This window comes from Budorcas taxicolor, chromosome 11 (genome assembly GCF_023091745.1).
Source record: "Budorcas taxicolor isolate Tak-1 chromosome 11, Takin1.1, whole genome shotgun sequence".
Lineage (NCBI taxonomy): Eukaryota > Metazoa > Chordata > Mammalia > Artiodactyla > Bovidae > Budorcas > Budorcas taxicolor.
The window spans coordinates 50,600,125-50,620,057 of record NC_068920.1 but is presented as its reverse complement, the minus strand read 5'-3'; the positions used below and the strand labels follow the sequence as shown (position 1 = coordinate 50,620,057).

The window sequence follows — 19,933 nt, the reverse complement described above, 5'->3', positions numbered from 1 at the left end:
GTTCTGGTATATGTTTATAGGAATTGAAACACATAGGCATTTACATTGTTTTTAAGTGCTTTAAGTATTCTTTTATGAGATACAATCTTAATGGTTCTAGTAGGGATGAGGCAGGCTCCAACTTTCACAAAAAATCCCAGACAAGTTTTATCTGGACACCAGCAAACTTCTCCCCATCCCAACCAGCTAGACAGAAAAAGAAAATACACACACGGCAAGTTGGAAAACAGCTTTATTAATCATTCACCAGAATCCATAGAAGAATCCTAAACGTTTATAGGGTCACTGTTCCACTGCTGCTGCTGTCACTGTGTCCTTCCTGGTAGAGTATCACAGGCCAAGCTTCTGACTGTTTCATTTACTTAAAACCAGATGTAAAGAAACAATACAAGTCACAGCAACTTCAGGCTTCAATGTGAAACCATCAAACCATCTTGAACAGGTTTTCTTTCTGAAAGCAGCATTCCTGTCCAGAAGATGCTTAAGGCACACCAACCTTTCTTCTTCCAACTAGCCAGTAATAGTTAAATGCCTCAGATGCCCTCAGAGGTCCTGATATTTAGTCAAAGCAAGTACGAAACAGGGTGCCTGCTACCTTCTAGGTGTAATGAATTATCAGTTTTGAGAAAGACATTGAAATCATCATGGAATCCTTAGAGGACTGAGATACCAAAGCACCAGTGCAGAGAGTCTCATGCAATAGGAGGTCCGGAAGCAGGGCTTCGTTCTTCAGTACCAGGCCCTTCTAGACTCTGGTCTAGAAGAAGATGATTTTTTTGTGCTTTGAGTTGGGAATTTGCCCCTTCGACTTTAACCTCCGAACAGCCTCCCTCATGTGTTTGGGTTGCAGCGGTGGCATTTCTCCCCACTTCTCACACACATCCAGTGCTAAACAGAGGACAAGAAGAAGAGTTTCATTATCACACAAGAGTTTATCACAATCCTTTTGAGTCCTATAATTCTCATTAACTCCTCTTAAAGGTACTAAAGAAACAAACCAAGATCTTTTCCCTTCTTCAGAGAATGCTTTAAAATGCATCATTTAGCTTTACCATGATAGCCCACATCAGGCTTTATCACAGGCAACAGTTTAAAACACAGCTTCTCCTTGAAAGAATAAATATTTCACCAGCTAGAAATTAGCAGTGAGTAGCAGCCAGGTTCTTTACTTGATGGACAGAGAGCAGTTCCCACGGGATCGTAACATCAGGGACAACTACTCACGATATCACACTGGTCAGCCCCAATCATGACTTTCTTTGTATCTCTACTTTTGGGAGCAGAAATGAACAAAGTCCATTGGAGAAAAATACCGTCTACTTCTGTCACCCTGGGCTGAGGACAAGAATCAGGAAGGGAGACTTCCAAGGTGTTTCCAGACCTCCTAGTATTGAAACTTTCAAGGAATAATGAATTCAATACATGCTCTCCTGAACGTAAGGCTCTTGCCTTGGCCAACTTCTAGTGTAAATGGCAACTACCACTGGGACCTCATAAGTTCCTCAGTATATATATCCTTGGAAATAAGACCACCACAGGCTCAATCCAGTATTTAGACCAATACCACTCACCTTCTTCTACCACCTCCCCGACGAAAACTTTGGAAATACCAGACATAGCAATAACAACATTCTGAGACACAGAGGTGCCTGTGATGGACTGGATCAGCTTGAAAGAAGGACAAAAGACTGTGGTTAAGGAGGTAGTCAAGGACTGGCTTTGGAACATAACACCCACAAGCGCTCCGCACTAAGAGTTCACTCAGGGCTTGATGCTGAAATTGACACCAGTAAAACAAGGTTTCAGGTGTATAATGGCCTATTTGTCGAGAATATAAAACTACAACTGGTCAGACTATTGAGGGGCATATATTTTTATTTTCCTGCCTAAATGTTCCACCAACTTGCCTAACACTTCACTGCAAAATGTCAATGGATACAGCTCTTGAGCCCTGTTCAGTTCTCATGGCTCATGGAAATGAGTGTGATAGTCCATCCTTACCCTCTTAATGGCTGCCTTAGGGAAAGCTGACCGGCGATACATTTCATAACGGTTCAGCTGCTCCTCAGAAAAAGAAGAAACCAGGATTCTAGACAAAGATTCAGGTAATTAAGTTCACTTATAACAATGAATACTTAAGATATACATATTATTATGTCAATAAAACCAAGTCTCAGACATTAAAAAAATTAATTTTTCAAGGGACCAATAGTATTTATGAGGAATGAGGAGAAAGTATTTCTATTACTCGACAACAGGTGAAACTTAAGTTCCTTTCTTACTTCACTAAGAACAAAAACAATGTTGGGTTACTGAATCACAGTATAGAGATCATGTTTTCAGCAGTAGGCTCTCTCTTCCCATAATGCTACCTCACTACATTTCACATGATAAACATTTTGCAAAAAACAGATAAAGAAAAAAAAAACAGATAAAGAAGTATTAAAAAGCATGGTGTTAGTGACGGTGGGAAGACACAAATTCATACATGCTGGTAGAGTGTGGGTGGAACAACCTTTTTGGGGAATCTGAAAATACAAATGATTAATCCTTTGAAACGTTCATATTGTTTAAACTACCAATTACACCTCCAGTGGTTTATTTTAGAAAGTATACGGACAAGTATGCAAAGATGTGCTCAAAGATGTTGGTCATAATGTCAAAAGAAAAACAAATCCACTGCAGAGGTAGATTACACTGTATTCTAGTTCATCCACATAATAAAATACACTGTGGCCGTTAAAAATGACAATTTACAGACACGTTTACTGACATGAAAATATTTATATATATCAAACATTAAACTATATCTGAAAAGGTATATACACAAATATATGCCCTGGGTAAACTCTGGGTGGTGGGATTATAAGTAATTATTTTTTCTATTTTTCTCTATTTTCTGAATTATTTGCAACGAATTCATACTATTTTTACAATCAGAAAACATAATGAAAACAGGTTACAAACAGTATTTAACATCTTTGAAATTAATTTTATTTACAGATAAATATATGTAAAGAAAATATCGTGGTGAATATATGTCAAAATGTTAACTGTGATACTTTCAAATCCTAAAAGATGATGCTGTGAAAGTGCTGCACTCAATATGCCAGCAAATTTGGAAAACTCAGCAGTGGCCACAGGACTGGAAAAGGTCAGTTTTCATTTCAATCCCAAAGAAAGGCAATGCCAAAGAATACTTAAACTACTGCACAATTGCACTCATCTGACATGATAGTAAAGTAATGCTCAAGATTCTCCAAGCCAGGCTTCAAAAGTACTCTGAACTTCCAGATGTTCAAGATGGTTTTAGAAAAGGCAGAGAAACCAGAGATCAAATTGCCAACATCTGGTGGATTATTGAAAAAGCAAGAGAGTTCCGGGAAAACATCTATTTCTGCTTTATTGACTATGCCAAAGCCTTTGACTGTGTGGATTACCACAAATTGTACAAAATTCAAGAGATGGGAATACCAGACCACCTGACCTGCCTCTTGAGAAATGTGTATGCAGGTCAGGAAGCAACAGTTAGAACTGGACATGGAACAACAGACTGGTTCCAAATAGGAAAAGGAGTATGTCAAGGCTGTTTATTGTTACCCTGCTTATTTAACTTCTATGCAGAGTACATCATGAGAAACGCTGGGCTGGATGAAGCACAAGCTGAAATCAAGATTGATGGGAGAAACATCAATAACCTCAGATATGCAGATATCACCACCCTTATGGCAGAAAGCAAAGAAGAACTAAAGAGCCTCTTGATGAAAGTGAAAGAGGACAGTGAAAAAGCTGGCTTAAAGCTCAACACTCAGAAAACGATGATCATGGCATCTGGTCCCATCACTTCATGGCAAATAGATAGGGAAACAATGGAAATAGTGACAGACTTTATTTTCTTGGGCTCCAAAATCACTGCAGATGGTGAATGCAGCCACGAAATTAAGACGCTTACTCCTTAGAAGAAAAGTTATGACCAACCTAGACAGCATATTAAAAAGCAGAGACATTACTTTGCCAACAAAGGTCCATCTAGTCAAGGCTATGGTTTTTCCAGTAGTCATGTAAGGATGTGAGAGTTGGACTATAAGAAAAGCTGAGTGCCGAAGAATTGATGCTTTTGAACTGCGGTATTGGAGAAGACTCTTGAGAGTCCCTTGGACTTCAAGGAGATGCAACCAGTCCTGAATATTCATTGGAAGGACTGATGTTGAAGCTGAAACTCCAATACCCTGGCCACCTGATGTGAAGAACTGTCTCATTTGAAAAGACCCTGATTCTGGGAAAGATTGAAGGCGGGAGGAGAAGGGGATGACAGAGGCTGAGATGGTTGGATGGCATCACTGACTCAATGGACATGAGTTTGAGTAAACTCCAGGAGTTGGTGATGGACAGGGAGGCCTGGCATGCTGCAGTCCTTAGGGTTGCAAAGAATCGGACATGACTGAGTGACTGAACTGAAAGTGATATATATTTTCTTACTTAACCATAACATAATATTGATACATTAATTATCTTAGTTTGAGTTTAAAAAAGTAAATTTTAAGGCCAAGAAAAATGTATTAACTACGTGGTCAGTTTAGAGCTTTGAAAAGGGAGAGATCAGAAAACTGACTTACTGCATCTTTTGAATCTCATCTTCATCCACTTTCTGCTTCTTCTCTTTCTTCTCTTTGGTATCTATTTTCAGTTTTTTGGCTGCAGGAGTAAGTAATGAGTCTTCCCTTTCAACTGCTGTTAAATCTGCAATATCCTGACTCTTGAGCTAAGAAGACAAAAGAAACCCTTTATATATACGGCCTACTTTACAGACCTGAGTAAGGTAAAAAGACATTGTTCTCATTACAACACAACAAATTCTCTTATTTCCGTAGTGTTTTGGTTCCAGGCATTGGCTGTACCATCAAAGATAAGATATCCTATCTCTACTAAAGGAGTTTACAGCCCAGCAGGGGAAAGAAAAGCTGCTAAATAGTCCAGTTTTCCAGGTTACCTATGATCCTAGTTTCAGTATCTGTTTACATAGGCACGGTAATGCCAAGGATCAGGAAAACCACACTCCCCTTGAGTCCACTCCTCTGACCTCATTCTTTATTTATTTGGCTGCCTCGGGTCTTAGTTGCGGCTTGTGGAATCTTTCACGTGGTGCGGACTCCCTAGTTGTGGCGCAAGGGCTCCAGGGCACGCAGGCTTCAGGAGTTGTGGCACGCGGGCTTGGTTGCTCCCATACATGTGGGATCTTAATTCCCCAACCAGGGATGGAACCCACATCCCCTGGGTTACCAAGGAAGATTTTCAACCACTGGACCACCAGGGAAGTCACTGACCTCAGTCTTTAGAGGGGATATAAGAAAACTTCTCTCCATACAACCAGCTCTTCTTCATCTAAACCTATGGATTTCTTTACCGATGATGAGTCCATGTGGAAAAAGGGCACCTTCTCATCAAAGCAGCGTTTCTTTGAATTTGGAACTTTTAAGTGAGCTTCTCCCACATGTAGTGCTCTTTTCTTCTTTCCAATTCTACTGTATCAAGCAAATATTTATTTCCCATTACTAGACTGAGAACTTTTTTTTTTGGCCTTGCTGTGTGGCTTGTGGGATCTTAGTTCCCCGACCTGGGATTGAACCTGGGCCCCTTGCAGTGAGTGTAGAGTCCTAACCATTGGAATTCCCTAGACTGAAAATTTTTTGAAGGTTTGTCTCTTATTATTTATCCCTCTTTGCATAAACATTTAACATTGTTTTATTCACATGATATGTTTAATAAAGACAGCAAAACCCCCTCAAAATCCAAACTTCATCCCCTCCAACTTAACATAGAATCTAAGGATATGACAAACCTCATTAATGAGATTTAACTTCTGTTTTCCTTAAAGAGGAACTCACATTTAAATTCATATGGGAATATGAGAAGTAGGTGAGAGTGAAGGCAGTAAATCTTTTAACAACTTTTTCAACTTCTCTGGTTATTGATATATATGAATTTTCTAACCTTTTTGTGGTTCAATTTTGATGATTTACATTATCCTTAAAAAGGAGCCATTTATCGTGAATTTTCAAAATTAGTCTAAACTTGAAATTAAATTTTCTTAAAGCATAAAGATCTCCAAATCAGTGCCTATAAACACTGCAAATAAGCAGGTCTTAATTTTATTGTTTCTTACAGTTTTTAAACTAACTCATTAATATCTATTTTTAATCCCTATTAACTCCTCACTTTTACATTTTTCTGGTTTATCTTTTTTCTGGTTTCTTGAGGTGGGTGCTTATTTTCAGTATCTCTTTGTAAAACTATGTAAGACAATGACTTTTTCTTTAAATAAAATTTTGGTCAAATCCAATAGGATTTAATGTTAATTTCTTTAATCCAAAGCTATTTAGAAATTAGTTTAAAATGTCCAGGTGTTAGTTTCTTGGAGGGAGTGGGAGAAACTCTGTGTTGTTAATTTCAGGTTCTATTGCACTGTACTTCAACCAGTCCATTCGGAAGGAGATCAACCCTGGGATTTCTTTGGAAGGAATGGTGCTAAAGCTGAAACTCCAGTACTTTGGCCACCTCATGCGAAGAGTTGACTCACTGGAAAAGACTCTGATGTTGGGAGGGATTGGGGGCAGGAGGAGAAGGGGATGACAGAGGACCCCATTCATGGGGTCGCAAAGAGTCAGACACGACTAAGTGACTGAACTGAACTGAACAGAATATGATGTTATGATTTTTACTTTTAAGAATTTATGCTTTTCTTTGTGGTCTGGTATATGATCCATTTAAAAAAGTATTTCAGAAATATTAAAAAATTTTTTATCTTCTAGGTGCATATTTCTTCATATAGTGAGCTCTTTACTGAACTAAGCTAATTATTACTCAAATTCTTTCTGTCCTTGAGATCTGTTTTTAAAGTTCCTTCTTAAAGTAGTTTTGTCACATTTTTCTTAAAGTTCTTAATTTTATATATTTTGATGCAACTTTATGCTCTGAAAGGCAGTTTCCATTTAATCCAATGTCTTCTCCCATAAGCTCACACTTAAATTCAAACAGGAATTACAGTTCCAAGACCTCAAGACTCTATTTTTAGAAAGATTTTATTTTGGGGGGCTCCAAAATCACCGCAGATGGTGACTGCAGCCATGAAATTAAAAGACGCTTACTCCTTGGAAAAATAGTTATGACCAACCTAGATAGTGTATCGAAAAGCAGAGACATTATTTTGCCAACAAAGGTCTGTCTAGTCAAGGCTATGTTTTTTCCAGTAGTCACGTATGGATGCAAGAGTTGGACTGTGAAGAAGGCTGAGCTCCGAAGAATTGATGCTTTTGAACTGTGGTGTTGGAGAAGACTCTTGGGAGTCCCTTGGACTGCAAGGAGATCCAACCAGTCCATTCTAAAGGAGATCAGCCCTGGGTGTTCTTTGGAAGGAATGATGCTAAAGCTGAAACTCCAGTACTTTGGCCACCTCATGGGAAGAGTTGACTCATTGGAAAAGACTCTGATGCTGGGAAGGATTGGGGGCAGGAAGAGAAGGGGACGACAGAGGATGAGATAGCTGGATGGCATCACTGACTCAATGGACATGAGTTTGAGTGAACTCCGGGAGATGGTGATGGACAGGGAGGCCTGGTGTGCTGCGATTCATGGGGTTGCTAAGAGTCGGACACAACTGAGCGACTGAACTGAACTGAAGGCTTTAAGATTCTGGTCTTCTGACTGATACTCAGAGAAGCAACACTGCTGAACACTTGGGATAGCAGTTTGGTGCTATAGAAACTCTTGGACATTAGCACCCAGATCACTGGTAGCAGTTAAATGTCCCAAGAGGAGGAGAACATGACTAAATTACTACCTCAAAGTCTCCCTTTAACGACTCAGCCTATAATGACAAAGTTATGCTTAAGCAATATCTCAGAAATCATAATATTGAGGTGAAAGGGGTATTAGGAATCCTGGGTTCTAGCTTTTGCCCTCCGTTTCAATGTCGATTGGCATCGACCCCAATTTCCTCACCAGGAAAACCAAGAAGCTATTTAAAATTCCCTTGGCAGTGGCTTTTTAAAGTCTTCATTGATTTGTTACATTACTGCTTCTGTTTAATATTTTGGTTTTTTGGCTGCGAGGCAATGGGATCTTCGCTCCCCAACCAGGGATGAAACACGCACAGCCTGCATTGGAAAGTGAAGTCCTGACCACTGGATCGCTAGAGAAGTCCCCTCTTTGAAGCAGCTTTAACGCCTAAGGGCAGTAATTAAAAATTCTGACCTAATGGTTGAGTTACTTACTGGAACTCAGACGCCTCTAAGGTTTCCTCTCCTTTCTTACCCCAACTCTGCGACTGTATATCTAAAGGGTTATGGTGAGCTCGACTGTCTTAGCTTGGGAGGGACCAAACAGGAGGCCTGTCGGGCGAGAAGTGACACAAGCTACTCCGGCCTCATCGACACCTCTCCCTACCTCGCCTTCTTCAGCGGCGGCCTCTTTCAATTCCCCGTCTCCGTCACCGTCGGTTTCCTCCGGGATTCCGTCCGTATCCGTAACCCTGGGGCCCCCAGGAGCCGCCGTGGTCTCCTCTGATTCCCCGGTCTCTCCACCTTTTTCCGTGGGCGATTCGCAGGCATTATCCATCGCGGCTAGAACCTGGGAGAGGAGAACGCGCCGCTGTCAGACTCCCGAGCTCAGGACGCCGCGCAGACCCGCGGCTCCGCAGCTTACTTCCGGCCGTCGCGCTGCGATGACATCACCAACACCGCTGCTCCGAGCGGTCATTTAGAGACGCGCCCAGAGGGTTGCAGGGCTTCGGTTTACTTCTTATTTGGTGGCGGTGCGGAGAGGGAAAGTTGAGGGTACGGAAATCAATTTGTGGATTTTCTACCTTGAGAAGCCCGCATTTGTAAAGGAGGGCTTTGTTGTTTAATGAAGGGCTCCTTTTTCTTTCCGTCCTTCTCAAAGCACAACCTGTTAACGCCTTCCTAATCTGCTTTCCTCAGAGGAAAGTTTGCGGACAGGAGAAAACTCCATCCCTTGTTCGCCCTTGTGGAAAGCAGCGCCCGGGCAAACGCAGACAGGAACTCAACCTTGTACGCGTTCAGTTGGACCTCAGAGGCTTGTGTTAACATGGAATTGTCAGCATTTCTCTTTTGTTCCTCAAGCACCTAAAAACAGTCGTACAGCTTGAACTGAATTTATCCAATTTGATTACTAACTCCACAACTACTGAGCGCCTTTTTCGAGCCATAAACAGCCCTAGTACCAGAAGCAAAACAGGCAGTTTCTGCCGAATTGCATATTTCCCAATTCACCAGTACTCGAGATCAGAGTCGGTTTTACAAATCTGACCTTTAATGTCAGTTTGGTTCATATCCGTCAAAAATAAGAGGAAACAGGGCTTCCCTGGCAGTTCAGTTGTTAGAACTCTGCGTTTCCATTGCAAGGGGGCGATGGTTCGATTGGGGAGCTAAGGTCCTCCATGGTGGGGCGAGGGGGAGGGCAGTAAAAAAAAAAAAGAGGAAACAAATCCGAAAGGGAGGGAAGTCTTTTCTTTGGCTGTTTCGCTTTAACGAGCCATTTCAAGGATTGGGAGCATGAAGTGGGGTTATACTCCCTTTTAAAATTCTCCTCTCTTTCCTCATGAGGTGCGGAGGCGGGCACTTTATTCACATCTTTAATAAAGGTTAATAAAGGTTCCCAAACCCATGACATATTTATGGTGCAGAGGGAATGGGCTTGCAAATGTGGATGCGCGTTACCACACTTCTCTTTGTTTCTACACTGCCTGGATGAATTACCGTATTTCCTGTCTTGCGAGTTCCCAAAACCTCTGGAGAAGGAGCGCACTTCGTGGGGCTCGGACAGGTGGACCGCGCTCGTCACCTTCCACTTGTACAGCGGGTGACCCCACGACGCATCCCTCTTGCCCGGGAAGGCTTATCAGGGCGCAGCCGGGTCCACTCGGGGCAGACCGCAGCCACCTGCTCTGGCCCGCGCGGCCCCGCCCAGCTAGGTGGGCACGGGGGCGGGGCGCGGGGGCGCGGTGACGCGTGACGCCGGATCCCGGAAGTGACGCGCCCCTGAGGGACAAGGCGGGGGGAGGGGGGTGGTGTCCCCGGCCGGCTCGGGGGGTGCGTTGCCCGGAGACAGAAAGTTTGGGAGCCAGAACGGGTTCGGCGGCGGCCCAGGGAACGGGGTCCAGGGGGCGGCGGCCCTGGGGATGGGGAAGGAGCAGGAGCTGCTGGAGGCGGCCCGCACCGGACACCTCCCGGCCGTGGAGAAGCTGCTGTCCGGGAAGCGGCTTTCCTCAGGCTTCGGGGGCGGCGGCGGCGGCGGCGGCGGCGCTGGAGGCGGTAGCGGCGGCGGCGGCGGCTCTGGAGGCGGCGGCGGCGGTCTTGGCTCCTCGAGCCATGCCCTGTCCAGTCTGCTCAGGTAGGTAACGCTCCGGGTCCGGGTAGCTCTTGGAGACCCCCCCTTCCCCCGCCCGTCGCCTGGGTCCCCGGAGAGATTGGGGCTCCGGAGACCCTGGCGGGCTGGGTTTGCTAGGTTTCCCGGGGAGAGGGCAGGCGGCCCGAGGGGCGAGGGGCGCCGGTGCGGGTCCGCGCGGCGTCGGGCTGTCCTCATCTCTCGTCCTTACCGGGCTGCGAAGAATAGTGGGAGTGCCCAGGTTGCAGTCTCCGCCGCATGGCATAGCCCGGGCTTCACCGTCTGGTGCCAGCTGTTGTATCTCACAAGCCACTTTAGGGGGGAAAAGATGTATATTTTGAATCTCCCTCATCTCCTGCAGAAACTCCCACGCCTTGGAGAATCGCGCGGTTCCCCTCTGGAAGAAATTCTCTCGATTCCATTCTTTGGGGAACTTGGAACCTTCCACGAGGCTCTGCAGGACGTGGCTTTTGTTGTTTATATTAAAATCGTCTCTAGGTTTATCACGTTCAAAGTGTTCTTTGAGTCCCTCTTGTGCTTGAAGCTTAAATTCCAGTTCCTTGTAGTGAACCTCACTGGGTTAGTCTGTTAAGTGGCAGATGCAGGGTTCATCAATCAGGGGGTTTATTCATCAAAAAATAAAGCGTTAGAAAGACTTGTCTAGGACACTGAGGAGTGCTTTAAACTTTTCCAAGGTCTGTTGTTAAACACTTGAATCTGGAGCTGTAAGGATTGAGAGGAAAAGGTCGTTTTTTGTGTGGCTTGGAGGGGATTGGAGGTGCTTTGTCAGTGTGAGTAAAATGTGATGTTTCAGCAGCACTTTCATAGCCGGTTTTCTTTTCCTTCCTTGTTCTTTTGAGGTTTTTAAGAAGTGGAAGTTCACTTAGAAATGGTTTCGTTTGCTTTTGTTCCCCATTAGTTTATGTAACTTCAGTTTGAGTGAGCTTGGACCAAAGAAGCCTAAGGCTCTATTAAATTGTTAGGTATTAATCACTGAGTACAAAGCCAGGCCTATACAGGAGGATACTAAAAAGCAGTCTAAGAGAAGAACGCTCCCAGGGAGTTCTTTAGGGGAGGCAAAAATCAGTACCATTTGTGGCAGTTTCTACAGCTCCCTAGGACAATGCTGTCACATAATTAGTACTCAAGATTTGTTGAATAAATACAAGTATTAATTAGGGAATGACACATTTCTACATAAACTGATGGTGGTACTCACTGTTAGTAGTTGAAAAAAATGAGATGTTACTTTGGGATGGGATGAGGTGGAGATGAGGAGGGGGACTTCAGCTGATGTGAGGATTTGGGTAGGTGACGCACTATCAGAGCATTCCAGGTGGGCCACCATTGTCAGGGGTACAGCGGTCTCCTTTGTGCTAGTGGGCCGCTAGAAGAGCTTTCTGCCCAGAGCTTCAAGTGGTTGGGTATGATAAAAGGAAATAATGGACAGCTGTACTGCCATCTTTCAGAGTGATGTAGTCTTTCTTTATTTTTCCGATTCTTGTATCAGTGCCTGACACAGGTGTTCAGTAAATGTACTTTGAATGCATAATTTGGGTTTGGAATTTTACCTGGATTACTTAGATATTTCTGCACTTCTGATGTCTGTGAGATGAGAGAAAGGCCATACCGGTTTGGAGGTGCCTGTCTCTTATGCATTGAAGGCTACAGCATTTGTGTGCCAGAGATACCTTATTCTCTAGTATATCCTCCTGAAGTGAGAAACTTTCATGTATCTCCTGCCTTCAAGTACAGGTCAGGTTACTCTTAGCTCTCTCACTCAGGGACTGTTGACATTTTGCTGAGAATTTAGCGCCCTGTAGTTAAGCAAGACTAGAAAATCTTTGTTGATTTTTTTTTTTTTTTTACTTTGGGTTTCATGCTAATATGTCCAGTTTATATAGTAAAGAGTAGATGGCTTGTGTAAAAGAGCTTGCTCCTTCTGACCTGCTCTGGTATCTGTTATCCAGGTGGTAGATGGCCTCAGAGCTGCCCTGGCGTCTTGTCCCTGTGACTCTTGCGGGCAGGGAGGACCTGCAGGCACTAGTTACACTAGGTGTGTCATTAATTAGACATGACTCTGGTTCAGCCTAGTGAAAGATTTCTAAGAAAATGAAAGCATGCATTTAGATAATCCCTAGGTCAGCACGTCCTCTCTTTTTAGGTTTTGAAATAGCAGAGGGTAGATCTCCTGTGTCTACACTCCCCAGCTCAAGGACCCTGGGTTGTTTAGTGAGAGCCCTGGAGTCATAGCTTCAGATCTGGCCCTTGCATTAGCTGCCGTATCCTACCCCACCAGTACTGTCAGTTGCGACCGACATTTGTCCAGCTGTTTGAGTGACCAAGGAAAGCTGGCGGGAATAGGAGCTCACAGCTGCAGTGGATAGAAATGTTCCAGATCACACATAAGTTTGTCTCATGTGTTTATGATGCAGTCCCTTCCCCACCCCCATTCCACAAAGGCTCTGTGCTTATTCTTAAGCTACGGAATGCCTCTTCTCTCACCCCATCCCTGTTCTCGTATACTGCTTGGGCTTAGGTCTTAACTTCTCAAAGCCCTCCCTAGTGACCCTAATACACACGGATCTCTCAGGCTTCCACTTTGGAACCCCTTATCTGCAGTGACTGGTAGTGCATCCAGTCATACTTTGCTTGTCTGGATTTCACAGTTTATTGCTTTACATATTGTAACCCTCGGGCTTCCCTGGTGGCTCAGCAGTTAAGAATCTGCCTGCCAAGCAGGAGATGCAGGTTCAATCCCTGGGTCAGGAAGATCCCCCGGAGAAAGAAATGGCAACCCACTCCAGTATTCTTGCCTGGGATTTGGTTCTCCCCAAATGTCAGAAGATATGACAGAGTTATTGCTTTTAAGAAAGGATTCTTGATATTTATTTAAGGAATTCAGACTGAAAAAAAAGAGTGGCTACCCTAACTGTTCTATTGAAATGGCCTTTTCAACCAGAAAATGGATCTGTAACTTGGAAATTGCAGTGACATGACAATTTTTTTTCATGCTGACCCTTTTACTTTTGCCTTCCTCTGTGCCAGATTTCTTTTGAATATGCCTATTTTGAGCTAGATGATTTTAACATCCTGAGAAGGAGAGCAATGCTGTCCATGTAAGGATGTTGGAAGGGCGGGCTTAGAAGCAGGAACTCATGGATTTGTGTGATCTAAGTTCCTGCTATTCTAAGAGAAAGCAAAAACAAAATAACAAAAACCCCACAACTGTTTACTGCTATAGCAGTTTTCTGGATCTTCTACTAAACCTCTTAATTAATTAAAAAATGGTTTTTACACAGTGGGGACTTTCCAGGTGCCTCAGCTAGTAAAGAATCCACCTGTCAGTGGAGGAGACACAGGAAACACAGGTTCCATCCCTGGGTCAGGAAGATCCCCTGGAGAAGGAAATGGCAACCCGCTCCAGTATTCTTGCTTGGGAAATCCTATGGACAGAGGAGCCTGGTGGGCTACAGTCCATGGGGTTGCAAAGAGTCAGACACGACTTAGCAACTGAGCATGTACTTTTTACACAGGGAGCTCAACCCAGTGCTCTGTGACCACCTTGAGGGGCAGGATGGGAGTAGCTAGGAGCGAGGTTCAAGAGGGAGGGGACATATGTATACTTAGGGCTGATTCACATTGTCATGCGGCAGAAACCAGTACGACATTGTAAAGCAGTTATCCTCCAATTACACATAAGTGGAAAAAAAAAGGTTTTTAAGGAACTTCTTAGAATACTTATTTAAGTATAATTTTATTCACATGGCAGCCCTTTTTCCTTTCCTTTGAAATTACTTTACATTTTTGTTTTCTCTAAAGCAGAATGTGGTTCCCCTGTTAAAAAACAAAACGAAAAAGGTGGCATGCCTGGGAATGACTGTAGTGTGGTTACAAACATCTCAAGCATGCCTAATTCTTACAGTGAGTAAGGCATCTCCTGGTAGTAAAAAAGGATTTAATAGAAGTTTAATAAGTCAGAGATCTCCCTTTTCCTTACTTCTCTGGTTGAAATTCAGTTTTGAGTGTCTTAGTTATAAAAATTAGAGACCGGAAACAGGTCAAACAGTCTTGTGAAGAATTTGGTTTGTATCCAGTCAGCTTTAGCATATTCACTTGTCCTGGGAGGTTATGGTCCCAGTGAAAGTTGTGTCTTTGGCCAGAAAAATCCCTTCAGAAGATTCTTCCCCGGACCCCACCCTCCTTGGTTTGTCCACTCAAACAGCTGTGACTTTTGGTTTTCAAAAGGAAGTTAAGCTATTTCTACCCTAGTCTTCAGTAGGGAAAGTAAATTACTAGGTTTTATAGCCCAGAGACACCAAGGAAACCCCAAAAGTAGATGGTGGAGGGTTTGTTCTTGGAAATGTCAATCTCTCCTGTGGGCAGGAACTGGGTCTGTCTTGGAGAGCCCTCAGAAAATGTTCCCCACACTGATTTCCAGAGGATTACTGGGAGATTTTTTGTGGTATAGAAAATTATATTGTTGTATTCATAGAACATCTTCACATAACTTTGGTGAGGTTAGAGTTAGTGGTAGTAATACTAGAAATTATATGGTATGGCTTCATATTTATCCTTTCTCAGTAATTTGTAGATCAAGTTTGTTTAGTTTACAAATCAAAAAAGTTTTTAAAACAGTTGTCTCTGCTTTACTTGTGATGTTATTACCACTATTAAAAACAGTGAAGATGTTCTAAGAAGTAGAGCTGCCTTCTGACTTAGCTGGTGAGAGTTTCAGCATGGTAGCTATGGGGTCAGGCTCAGACCCAGCTCTGCCTTATGAGGCAGGCAGATTACTTAACCTCTCTGAGCATCTGTGTCTCCATGTTTACTGGGTTGGCCAAAAGATTCCTTTGGTTTTTCCTGTAAGATGTTACTGAAACACTCAAATGAACCTTTTGGCCGACCTAATACAATGGGCCCAGGATAGTACCTACTTTCTGAAGCAGCATCTCAATGAGCTAAGATATTAAGACACATAATGCCTGGCTCTTGCCAAGAGCTTGGTAAACCTGGGCTACTACAGTCATTTGATGGGAGCCCAGTGCTTGCCACCTTTGAGAGATCTGGAATGATAATCCTGTTGTTTTTTTTTTTTAATGTTTCCATTTAAAGATTTATAGTAATTGATAGCAGAGGCTCCCAGCATTTTCAAATATGAGGTAATGGTGGCAAAGTTACAAACTGATATAGACTCACAATCACTTGTCTGAAATCTTGGGGCTTAGAATCCAGAATTTGGGGGTTGTGGAAGATACTGACCCCCTACTGGAATCTGGGGCAGCACTCTGAAACATTACATTTTTGCAGTGAAACCTGTTAATATTCACACTAAATGGGATAACTGTGAAGCTGCTCCATGTCAGTTTTGTATGTAAACAAATTTGCCAGTAACTTTTGTTTTCAGAACTAACTTTTGTTTTCAGAACTTTTTGGTTTTTTCAATTGTAAAGGAGGAATTATGGATCTCTGCCTTTATTGCAGAAAAATTGCTAGCCACAGTAAAAGCACAAAGAAGAAAATCCTCTTTAGTTCTACTAGAGAAATTAGCTCTTGTAATTTTGATGAACATACTTTGGTCTTTTTTCTATGCACCTTTTTTTTCCCCACAAACAGACATTGTTCTGTATGTGCTTTGTCTCAGATTTCTCCTTAATATATTGTGAACGTTTTACCATCATTTTCTCATCCCCTCAACCTCATTTGAAATGGGTAAATGGTATTCCATAGTGTGTATGAACTGTAATTTATTTAATCCCTTCCCTGCCATTAGGTGCAAGTTTGCTATTAGTTTTCTGCTGTTGGAATAACACTGTGATGTACATCCTTGCAGATGAGTTTTTGTGCATGCTCGTGCTTATGACATTTTATATTCTCAGTAGGATAGTAGATGTAATTTGAGTATTTAACCACTGCAAAAATCACATATGTGCAGCTGAATTTGAGGACTCATAATAATTCTTAGGCTCCTTACATCTCTTGGGTCCCTCTGATTAGAAAGTAATGTACTGATCTATGGCTTCTAAATGCTAGTTATGTTTAGAAAGTTACCTTTGTGCAGGCATAGAATTTTTAATAGTCAGGTTGGGGCCTCTTGGGTCCTTTCTTAGAGGCACAATGTTTAGAAGAGGGCCATTAACACACTCCAAGCAGAATGGACAAAATCCATTTTGTTTCTGCCATTTATTGTGGGACATTTCAGACATACAGAAGTCCAGACACTTATTTATTTATTTTGACCTGAAGCTTATGAGATCTTAGTTCCCCAACCAGAGATTGAACGTAGGCCCTTGGCAGTGAGTGCAAAGTGCTAACTAGTGGACTGCCAGGGAATTCCTGAAAATATTTTGTTTTATATTGTTGGTTTGTTCAAATCTATGTTCAAACAAGGTCTATGCATTGCATTTGGTTGGAATGTCTCATTACTGTCTTTAAACCTTTGGGTTTCATCTCTGTCATTTTTTTCATTCCATTTTACTTGTTGAAGAAGAAAATTGTTTTTGTCAGTTTTTGACAAAAAATTCATTTGTCTGTTTACCAGAGCCTGGGTTTTGCCGATTGCGTCTCTGAGGTATCTTTCAGCTCGTTCATCTGTTCCCTGTGTTTCCTATGAACTGGAAGCCAGATCCTGGTTTAGTCTGATTCAGGTTCAGATTTTCTGGCAGGATTTCTTCCTATTGGGTTTCATGTATGTCCCTCTGTTTAGGCTTCTTTTTTTGCAATGTTGGCATCCATTGACAATCATGGTCTATAGCCCTGATTTAGAATTTGCAAAGTGGTGGTGTTTTCATTTTTATGTTACCATCTTCATTTATTGACTGAAATGCTTTCTGGAGAGAAACTTTATAGAGAAACCTCATGTTATTAACTGCTTCGTTACCTGAAGTACAGTTCGTGCAGGAAAGATGGATTAAATGCTTGATTCTTTCCCCTTATTTACCTGTTTTCAAATCAGGTTGCATTCTGAGTAGTCTTCAGAGGTGTCCAATGAGTTTCTTTTGAATAACCATTATGAATGCACAGACTTAAGCATATTTGTGCTTCAGTAATAACCTTTTTAAAATGTGCTCTGAGACTTTAGATTTTGACAATTTTACCAAGTAGAGCCCTTGAATTGGTTTGTGATGAAGTGGTGTGTTTGTTGTGTGTTGTGTGTGTACTTTAGTTGAGTGCTATGTCTACTCAGCGTCCCCCAGTTGTGCTGGTTCTTCCGGTCACTTGCAAATCAAGCATTAGAATCTTCGAGTCTGGATTAGATTATCTGACTTTTAATTTTTTTTTTTTTAAGTTTTCCACTGGCCGTACTTGGCTCTATAAGTTAGAAAGCCTTAAAAAGATACTCTAGGGACTTGAATAACCAAATTTCTTTACATCGTAATTATGGAAGACCCACTAAGACTGGTGTTTTCCCACCAGCTTTATGGTGTGACTCTAGATAAGAATCTGTGTCAAGGTGAGTTGTTACTTATTCAGTCTCATGTTACTCTGAATATATTTCACATGTCACACTTTTTTAGTATAAGCATTGAATAATCAGGTCTTGTCATTGATTTCTTAGTTATTGCATCTAGAGCTCCCACTCAGGTCTGATTTTGAGTTCCTGTACTGCCATCTGTATATATTCTTGTTTTTTTTTTTGGTTTGGAGCTCAGCTGTATATGCAAGCCTTTCTTTGTTTTATTTTATCCCTTGGTTTTATGTGTTTGGAGTAGGGGTGGGAGGTCAGGGTCAGGATCCTTCTGCTTTGGCACAGATTCCCCCTTTGACCAGGCATGCAAATGCTACATGTGTAGCCTCAATTTAAAAGTGATAAAAGCAGCACATAGAACCACTTATTTGTTTCTCTTTTTGACAGGTGTTGGGACAGTCAGGGTTCTACTTCAAAGAGATCTTGGCCTCTGTTAGGCAGTGACAGCATCCAGCTCCTTCATACTGGCTTCACAGCACTTTCATGTTGGGCTCTCAGATTCTTTAAAGAGCGATGAAAAATGAAAACAGAAGTAAGAGAAGAAATATATTGGACTTCATTTACTGAGGAAGGAAAATCTATCTTAAAACACTTGAGCTTCATAGCGCCAAGGAGTTTACCACTTGAGTCGGGCAGTGTGTGATTCTCACAAGACAGAAGCTGTGGCTCTGCCTCCGTGGATGGGGTCCGTCCTCTGTTGGGGCTGAGTGAGGGCTTGATGTGGTGTCTGTGCAGAACAGCGTTTTCCTTTACTTGCCTGGAAAAGCAGTTCCAAAGGTATGTCCCGTGAATGATAATACCAGTATCAGCACTGATTGAACATTCACTGATACTGGATTAGTAACATTAATTTCGAGGGCATTAATAAGTGCTTTTAGATAGCATATTCAAAAGCAGAGACATTACTTTGCCAACTAAGGTCTGTCTAGTCAAGGCTATGGTTTTTCCAGTAGTTATGTATGGATGTGAGAGTTGGACTGTGAAGAAGGCTGAGCACTGAGGAATTGATGCTTTTGAACTGTGGTGTTGGAGAAGACTTGAGAGTCCCTTGGACTGCAGGGAGATCCAACCAGTCCATCCTAAAGGAGATCAGCCCTGGGATTTCTTTGGAAGGAATGATGCTAAAGCTGAAACTCCAGTACTTTGGCCACCTCATGTGAAGAGTTAACTCACTGGGGAAGACTTTGATGCTGGGAGGGATTGGGGGCAGGAGGAGAAGGGGACGACAGAGGATGAGATGGCTGGCTGGCATCACCGACTCGATGGACGTGAGTCTGAGTGAACTCCGGGAGATGGTGATGGACAGGGAGGCCTGGCGTGCTGCGATTCATGGGGTCGCACAGAGTCGGACGCGACTGAACTGAACTGAACTGAATAAGTGCTTGTCCTTACTAAGATTAAGAAAGTAAAATTTTTTATTATTGTCCCTCCTTTTGTTCATCTTGTACCTTTCAGCTTTGCATGTGTGAAGTCAGATCTTCTAATTGGGATTCTTTTCAGCCACAGCAAAAGCTTAAAAATCTCAGAGGTTTAAATTTTATTAATTTAAAAAAAATTGGAAACTCACTCTTCTCACCTGTGAAAAATTAGAAACAGTGGTGCTTTTACTTAAGATATCAGATATTTAGAAAACAGAAGTGAGTTTATTTGGAGATGGTGCTTTATGTAACCTTGGGAGGATGCTTCTTTTTTGGCTGCTCCTCACAGCTTACATAGACTCTTAATTCCTTGCCCAGGGATTGAACCCAGGCCCCAGCAGTGAGACTGCCAAGTCCTAACCATTGACCATCAGGGAGTTTCCAGAAAGACTCATCTTAAAGGGAGTTTCTGTCTGTATCCCAGCTCTTTTTGTCTGAGTGAACCAACTTGTTGACTTTGTTTTCCTTTCACCTGAAATAAGCCTTCATTCTGATTTCTTTGCAGTCTCCTTTAAACAGTCCATTTCTCAAATTATTTTTGCTTTTGAATTATAGACCTGCTTCTGAGGAGTCCGATGGCCAGAGGAGGTTTCAGAACAGATCATTTTAGGACTGTTGACCTGGAAGCTTCTTAGACTTTTGTGGG

At 42.5% G+C, this 19,933-nt stretch overlaps 2 protein-coding genes across 4 annotated transcripts in view; one reads left to right on the top strand and one right to left on the bottom strand.

The window, feature by feature from the left end:
* Positions 1–214: 214 nt before the first annotated feature.
* On the bottom strand, positions 215–8,682 carry TAF11 (TATA-box binding protein associated factor 11). Its single transcript, XM_052648695.1, has 5 exons — positions 8,443–8,682; positions 4,617–4,762; positions 2,002–2,089; positions 1,572–1,668; positions 215–888 (listed from the first exon to the last, which is right to left on the bottom strand). Exons 1-5 carry the CDS (start codon positions 8,611–8,613, stop codon positions 758–760), a joined length of 633 nt encoding a protein of 210 aa, XP_052504655.1. The 5' UTR covers positions 8,614–8,682; the 3' UTR covers positions 215–757.
* Positions 8,683–10,195: 1,513 nt separating this feature from the next.
* The window catches only part of ANKS1A (ankyrin repeat and sterile alpha motif domain containing 1A), a 167,165-nt gene continuing 157,427 nt past the window's right edge, over positions 10,196–19,933 (top strand). For all 3 annotated transcript variants that reach the window (XM_052647515.1, XM_052647516.1, XM_052647514.1), the window contains exon 1: positions 10,196–10,407. In XM_052647515.1, the coding sequence (XP_052503475.1) occupies positions 10,196–10,407 (212 nt within the window). The remainder of the gene's footprint in view (positions 10,408–19,933) is intronic.

Coding starts and splice junctions, on each gene's coding strand:
- TAF11 (XM_052648695.1), bottom strand. CDS start 8,613: ATGGATAATGCCTGCGAATCGCCCACGGAAAAAGGTGGAGAGACCGGG. Junction 2,090..4,616: donor GATGAGATTCAAAAGATGCA/GTAAGTCAGTTT, acceptor ATCTTTGTCTAG/AATCCTGGTTTCTTCTTTTT. Junction 1,669..2,001: donor CTAAGGCAGCCATTAAGAGG/GTAAGGATGGAC, acceptor CCTTCTTTCAAG/CTGATCCAGTCCATCACAGG.